This window comes from Gopherus evgoodei, chromosome 21, assembly GCF_007399415.2.
Source record: "Gopherus evgoodei ecotype Sinaloan lineage chromosome 21, rGopEvg1_v1.p, whole genome shotgun sequence".
Classification (NCBI taxonomy): Eukaryota; Metazoa; Chordata; order Testudines; family Testudinidae; genus Gopherus; species Gopherus evgoodei.
Window position 1 is genome coordinate 11414706 of NC_044342.1, and position 6501 is coordinate 11421206.

Genomic DNA, 6501 nt, shown 5'->3' on the forward strand with positions numbered 1-6501 from the left:
GGGTGGCATGTGGAATCTCTTTATTTACAGTCAGGGTGTCCATCAGGCTGGGACAGACACACCGGGTTAAAGCAGCGCTGCACGGGGTGGGCTGGGGGAAAGGGCTGGGGCTGGATTTAAATAGCTATGTACAGGAGAGGGGTCAGTATGTACAAGCCAGAGCAGTGAGGAGCCCCAGGAACGGGGATGAACCCCTGTCCCACCCCGCAAAGATCCCTGAAGAACCAAGGCCAGAGATGTTCCATTCTCCCTCCCCAAGTGGGAAGCCAGCACCAGGCGCCCCTCATCACCAGCCCTCTGGGGAGCTCACCCTGGTCCCCTGCAGCCCACTGGGGGTCCTCAAACCACACCCCAGCGGAAGCAGGGCCCAGCCAAGGGGCGTGTGGAGAGGGGACTGAGTATCACACGCCCCCATGCAGCAATGGGGGCAGCGCTCTGCTCCCCAGACTGCAGCAATCAACTCAAGGGGTGGGATGGGGTGAGGGGCTGGATGAGAAGGGGTGGCTGTGGGGGGGAGCTCCGAGAAATGCTGGGAAGGCTCAGGGCCCCCATGCAAGGGGGCTATTACCCATTGGCTCCCCCCCGGAATGTGCAAAGAACCAGAGCAGCTGTGATGGGGGGGGGGGGGGGAGAGAGAAAGAGAAGAGCAAACCCAGAGCAGCTTCCCCCCAGGCAGCAGAGACAGTGCCCCCAGCTGCCCCTGCTGAGGGGAGGATTGGGACGGGCTGCTCTGCCTCAGCTCCTCCACACAAATAAAAGTTACCTTTGGTCCCTAAACAGAGCAGGGGCACAGGCCTTTCCCCTCTAGGCAGCACTGCTCACATCCAGCGTGGACACTGGCTGGCTCGGGGGCAGGGAAGGGGCCCAGGGTCTTTCCCCTCTAGGAGATGCCGGCTCCCATCTGGCCCCAGGACAGGGACTGGCTGGTTCAGTGAGGAAGGGAACATGGGGTCTGTTCCCTCTAGAGGGCGCCAGCACCCACGAGGCCCCAGGGCAGAGACCTGTCTGGCTTGGGAGGGATGGGGGCATGGCTGACAGAGCACAGATCAGTGGGGTGAATGGTGGCCTAAGAGGTGACCCCATCATGAAGCAGCAGTGAGCTGAATCCTTCTCATCCCCCTGTGGCAGCTCCCCTCCCCAGCAGGTCCCACTCCCCAGAATGAACTCAATGCCCCCCCACTGTGGGGCCCCCTCCCACGCCACTTCCCTGCAGGCCAAAGGGGTGCTGGGCATGGCAGTGCCTCCATCAGGAGGGATGTGGGACCCCCAGTGACTAAGCAGCCATCAGGGCTTCCTTCTGGCCACCTCATCCTGGGCAGTGAGTTGCCGCTCCGTCAGCCAGGGTCCCTTCGGTGCGGGGGGTGTTGTGAGGAGGGGAGGAGGAGGTTCCAGCTCCAGTGTCCCTTGGGAGGGGGTGGTGAGTCCCATTTCCATTGTTCAGTATCCCTTGGGTGGGGGGTCCTAGCTCTGTCATCCAGTGCCCCTTGGGTGCGTGGGGTTTCCGGGGTGTTGGATTCCAGCTCCATCGTCCAGTGTCCCTTGGGTGTGTGGGATCTCCGACATGGTGGGTCTCAGCTCCATTGTCCAGAGTCCCTTGGGTGCGTGGAGTCTCCGAGGTATTGGGTCCCAGCTCCATCGTCCAGTGTCCCTTGGGTGTGTGAGGTCTCCGGCACGGTGGGTCTCAGCTCCATCGTCCAGTGTCCCTTGGGTGCGTGGAGTCTCCAGGGTGGTGAGTCCCAGATCCATCATCCAGTGTCCCTTGAGTGCGGGGGATGTTGTGGGGAGGGGAGGAGGAGGAGGAGGTTCCAGCTCCAGTGTCCCTTGGGAGGGGGTGGTGGGTCCCAACTCCATCGTCCAGTGTCCCTTGGGTGTGTGGGGTCTCCGGCATGGTTGGTCTCAGCTCAGTCGTCCAGTGTCCCTTGGGCGTGTGGGGTCTCTGGGGTGGTGGGTCCCAGCTCCATCATCCAGTCTCCCTTGGGGGGGCAGGGGGTGTCCTATCTCTGTCACCCAGCGTCCCTTGGCTAGGTGGGTCCCAGCCAAGCCACTGTAATCCAGCTCCCTCTCTGGTTGGTCCAGACAGAGCTACCATAGTTCAGCTGCCCTCTTGGGCTGGTGGGCCCCTAGCCCTTGAGACCACTGCAGCCGCCTTCATTGGTCCCGTCCTGTGGGGGTCTCCTGCTCAGGCTCCGGCAGGTTGGGAGGGGAGCAGGACCAAGGCGAGAGGCACGGGAGCGGACCAGGGGGCTGGGCAGGAGCTGACTGAGATGGGCGGGGCTCCCCACGGCAGGGGCGGCTCAGGAGAAGTTCTGGACGGGGTGGCTGACTCGCATGCAGGCCCAGTACATGGCCCGGCCCAGACACAGCACGGCCAGGAGAATGATAAGCGCCCAGGAGGCGTAGATCCCACTGTACCGCCGGGCGTGCCTCCATGTGCCAAACTGCACGGAGAGAGACAGCAGGGTCAGGACTCCTGGGTTCCAGCCCGGCTCTGCACGGGGGTCTAATGTTTGGGGGGTTGGGGGGAGGGGTTTGGAATCAGGACTCCTGGGTTCTATGTCCAACAGGCCCTTCCCCACTCAATGCCCCCTTTCTCCCAGGGCAGCACAGAGACTTGGACGCCATGGGCAGTCCTACGGCTCCATCAGCACGGCCCGCTCCCCTGCCTCGGTCACACACTCACCGCTAGGCCTGTGGCAGCTACAGCCACTAGGACACCCAGGAGAAGGCAGCAGATGCATCTCTTCCAGGGGTACCTGCGCCCGATGGAGGAGCTGGGGGGAGAGAGTCAGAGTCAGACATGGACACCCAGGAGTCCTGGCCCCCGGCCCCATTCCTCTCCCAGAGCTGGGGAGAGAACCCAGGAGTCCTGGCCCCCGGCCCCATTCCTCTCCCAGAGCTGGGGAGAGAACCCAGGAGTCCTGGCCCCCGGCCCCATTAGACCCCATTCCTCTCCCAGAACTGGGGAGAGAACCCAGGAGTCCTGGCCCCCGGCCCCATTCCTCTCCCAGAACTGGGGAGAGAACCCAGGAGTCCTGGCCCCCGGCCCCACTCCTCTCCCAGAGCTGGGAAGAGAACCCAGGAGTCCTGCCTCTGAGCTCAACCACTCCCCATGCCCATAGACCCCACACTTAGGCCTCGCTTTCCCAGCTCCTTCCACTCCTCGGCCTCCCAAGCCCATGAGGGCCCAGTCCCATCCCCAGGACCAGGCCTCTCTCTGGCCTGCAGCTGTGGCTTGGGGCAATGGGTCACGCCGTGGGGAGGGGCAAGAAACTTACACTTTGCGGCAGTGCGGGCAGCGGGCTAAGGTGCGGTCTGTGAACTCTGTCCACTGGGAGAATGAGAACCAGAGAGAAACACACGTGGGAAGCCCAGTCTTCTGCTCTACCCACTGCACCCCACGCCCCTCCCACAGCCAGAACCCAGGAGTCCTGGCTCCCAGCCTCCCACTCTACCCACTGCACCCCACGTCCCTCCCACACCCAGAACCCAGGAGTCCTGGCTCCCAGCCTCGTGCTCTACCCACTGCACCCCACGTCCCTCCCACACCCAGAACCCAGGAGTCCTGGCTCCCAGCCTCGTGCTCTACCCACTGCACCCCATGCCCTTCCCACAGCCAGAACCCAGGAGTCCTGGCTCCCAGCCTCCCGCTTTACCCACTGCACCCCACGCCCCTCCCACAGCCAGAACCCAGGAGTCCTGGCTCCCAGCCTCCCACTCTACCCACTGCACCCCACGCTCCTCCCACAGCCAGAACTCAGGAGTCCTGGCTCCCAGCCTTCTGCTCTACCCACTAGACTCCCCTCCTATAACCACAGATAGAACCCAGGAGTCCTAGTTCCCAGCCCTCCTGCTGAACCCCATTACACCCCGCACCTCTCTCAGAGCCAGGGACAGAACCCAGGAGTCCTGGCTGCCCCTGCTTACCAGAAAAGTATTCTTGCAGTGCCCACAGATGACCCGCACTCCCACAGGCTGGGGCTCGGGGCTCAGGGGCCCTGGATGCACCGGGCCCAGGTTAATGATTCTTTTGCTGCAGCAGGCGAGAGAAAGCAACACAGATGAAACTGGAGCCCTGCCCTGTCCTGGTTACCAAGCCAGGCTGTGACCCAGGGACCACTGGTGCCAACTGGCAGGAGGCACAGGGGGTGCTCAGGAGGTTACAGGGATCCCTAGGGTCCGATAGCTACACACTAATTCACCACGAGACATTTACATGGCTGAGAGCGAGGGCGTTGTATCTACACTGGAAGTTGTGTTTCTGAAGCGAAGGCTGGTCGGGCACAGACAAGCCTTCCTCCCACTCAGGATCCCTGGGAAGTGTCACCCAGGCCTAGCGTGCCGCCCTCCCCCCCGGCAACGGGGGAAACCTTTCTGTGGCTCACCAGTAGGGCCGGGGACAGGCGATGCGCTGGGACGTCACCTTGCAGATCAGCAGGCAGTTGCAGGGACATCTCACATACTTCTTCCCTGGGGGAGCATTCTTGATCGGCTGCAGCAGAGACAAAGAGGAGGCCTGAGCCTGGGGCGTGCTGGAGGCCAGGACTCCTGGGTTCTATCTCTGGCTCTGGAGGCAGCATAGCAAGCTCAGATCTTTTGCTCCACTTCCCCTGGTCCCAGCCTCGGGGTCTCCCAGCTCCATCCAGATCCCAAGGGAATCTTCAGAACTGAGAATTACCATTCCAGCTCTACAGGGTAACCTTCTTCCGACGCCTTCTGCCAGGGGCCAACAAACAATCCCCAAATCCCTCCCATTCCTGGGGGGCCCCTCAAAGGCCCCAGCCAGGCTCGCTGGAAAGACAAAGACAGGCATACAGTGGGAGAAAAGGGCAGTGGGACCTCGTGGGGAGGTTAATGGGGGATCCAGCCCCTCCCAGGGGACAGCTGCGAGATCACCCCAGCCTGGCCCAGCCCCCACGGGGCTCCCAGCTCACCGTAGCCTCGTTGCAGACGCTGCACTTCACCACGTGCTGGTGCATCTTGCCCTCCACGTTGATGAGGCTCTGGCAGACGCGGCAGGTGATCATGGGGGCGCTGCCGCTGTCGGGGCTGGCCATGGGGGAGTAGGGTGGGGGGTCCTCGCCGGGCAGCACAGCCGGATGCCCATCCGGGAACGGTGGGAAGCCTGGGCAAGGGAACCACAGGCTACAGCCACCCATAGTGCAGCCTGCGCTAGGCCCCTTAGCCACAGCCGCCTCCCCAAGCTCCTTCCCCAGTGCCACTCTCCAGCCATCAGCTCAGCAAGCCACAGAGCTCCGCCCAGTTCCATTAGCCCCGCCCACCAGCCCCTCCCTGACATCTGCAGCCTCCCACAGCCCCGCCCACTGAGAGCCCTAACCCCACCCTGGAACCCGCAGCCCCGCCCACCAACACCCCTAACCCCGCCCCTGCAGCCTCCACAGCCCCGCCCACCAAGCCCCCTAACCCCAACCCGGAACCTACAGCCCCGCCCACCGAGGCCCCTAACGCCGGATCCCCCACAGCCCCGCCAACAGACCCCTAACCCCGCCCCCGAACCTGCAGCCCCCACAGCCCCGCCCACCGAAACCCCTAACCCCGCCCCCGAATCTGCAGCCCCCACAGCCCCGCCCACCAAGACTCCTAGCCCCGCCCCGGAGCCTGCAGCCCCCACAGACCCGTGGGGCCGGCCGCTCACCATGGGGCGGGGCCGGCTTCCCTGCCGCGGGGCCCCCGTAGGGCGGGAGCGGCGCGGAGGGCACGAGCCCGCCAGGCCCGGCCAGGGTCCCGCCCGCCCCGGGAGTGCCAGGCTCGCCAAGCTCCGCGGGCAGCAACGGGGAGCGTTCTCCGTCCCCCGACATCGCCGCTTCCCGGCTGCCGTAGCGCCTGTCCCCGGCTCCCCGCAGTGACGTCCTGGGTCACGTGAGGGGGTAGCCGCCTATTGGCCAAGATACAACTGGGCAGCCCTCAACTAACGCTAGCGTCACGTGAGCCCATGCCGTCCTCTCATTGACTGGCTGCGGGCACTTCCTAGCACGTGACATCAGTTCTCGCTTCCTATTGGCTAGATTCGTCTCTCTCATGTGACTCGAACAGCGCTCCCGCAATGGGTCGACCAACGGGGCCTTTTCCCACGTGACCCCTGAGGCTTCTCTTACAGGCTGATCCCCCCAATCAGTCCCACATGATGAAGGCAACATCCTCTGATTGGCCAATCGCTCAGCCCGTTGAATCGTCATCACTTTCACGTCTCCTGATTGGCTGGGCACAACAACTGCTGCTCCCGGGACCCCGCAGGCCTCCGCTGTTGGCGGGCGTCCAACTCTCCCTGTCCATGTGACTCCCCACCAAGCCCCGCCCCCATTGGCTGCTCCCGCCCGCCTCCAGGCGCAGTTGGCTGTTTCCCCTGTTAGTTGAGTCGAGCCCAGCCCGTTGGCCATAACCCCTCCCCCGCCCACTGCCTGGCAACGACCCTCCTTTTAACCACGCCCCCCGCAACCCTGGGCTCCTTGTCAGGGGGAGGGGGGAGCTCTGCCGTGGGGCGTG

The 6501-nt window shown here is 64.1% G+C and overlaps 1 protein-coding gene across 1 annotated transcript; it reads right to left on the bottom strand.

Annotated features, from left to right (window-relative positions):
* Positions 1-2268: 2268 nt before the first annotated feature.
* On the bottom strand, positions 2269-5898 carry LOC115638193 (type 1 phosphatidylinositol 4,5-bisphosphate 4-phosphatase-like). The gene is made up of 7 exons (XM_030539761.1): positions 5654-5898; positions 4932-5122; positions 4383-4489; positions 3925-4030; positions 3276-3328; positions 2681-2771; positions 2269-2438 (listed from the first exon to the last, which is right to left on the bottom strand). The coding sequence occupies exons 1-7, from the start codon at positions 5814-5816 to the stop codon at positions 2295-2297; spliced, it is 855 nt and encodes a 284-aa protein (XP_030395621.1). The 5' UTR covers positions 5817-5898; the 3' UTR covers positions 2269-2294.
* Between the last annotated feature and the right edge of the window lie 603 nt (positions 5899-6501).

What these genes read in the sequence shown, in the direction of transcription:
- LOC115638193 (XM_030539761.1), bottom strand. Translation starts at nt 5,816, where the DNA reads ATGTCGGGGGACGGAGAACGCTCCCCGTTGCTGCCCGCGGAGCTTGGC. An exon ending in GCGTCTGCAACGAGGCTACG is followed by an intron (nt 4,490 to 4,931) that starts GTGAGCTGGGAG and finishes TCTCTGCTGCAG; the next exon opens with CCGATCAAGAATGCTCCCCC. An exon ending in GCCTGTCCCCGGCCCTACTG is followed by an intron (nt 4,031 to 4,382) that starts GTGAGCCACAGA and finishes CGCCTGCTGCAG; the next exon opens with CAAAAGAATCATTAACCTGG.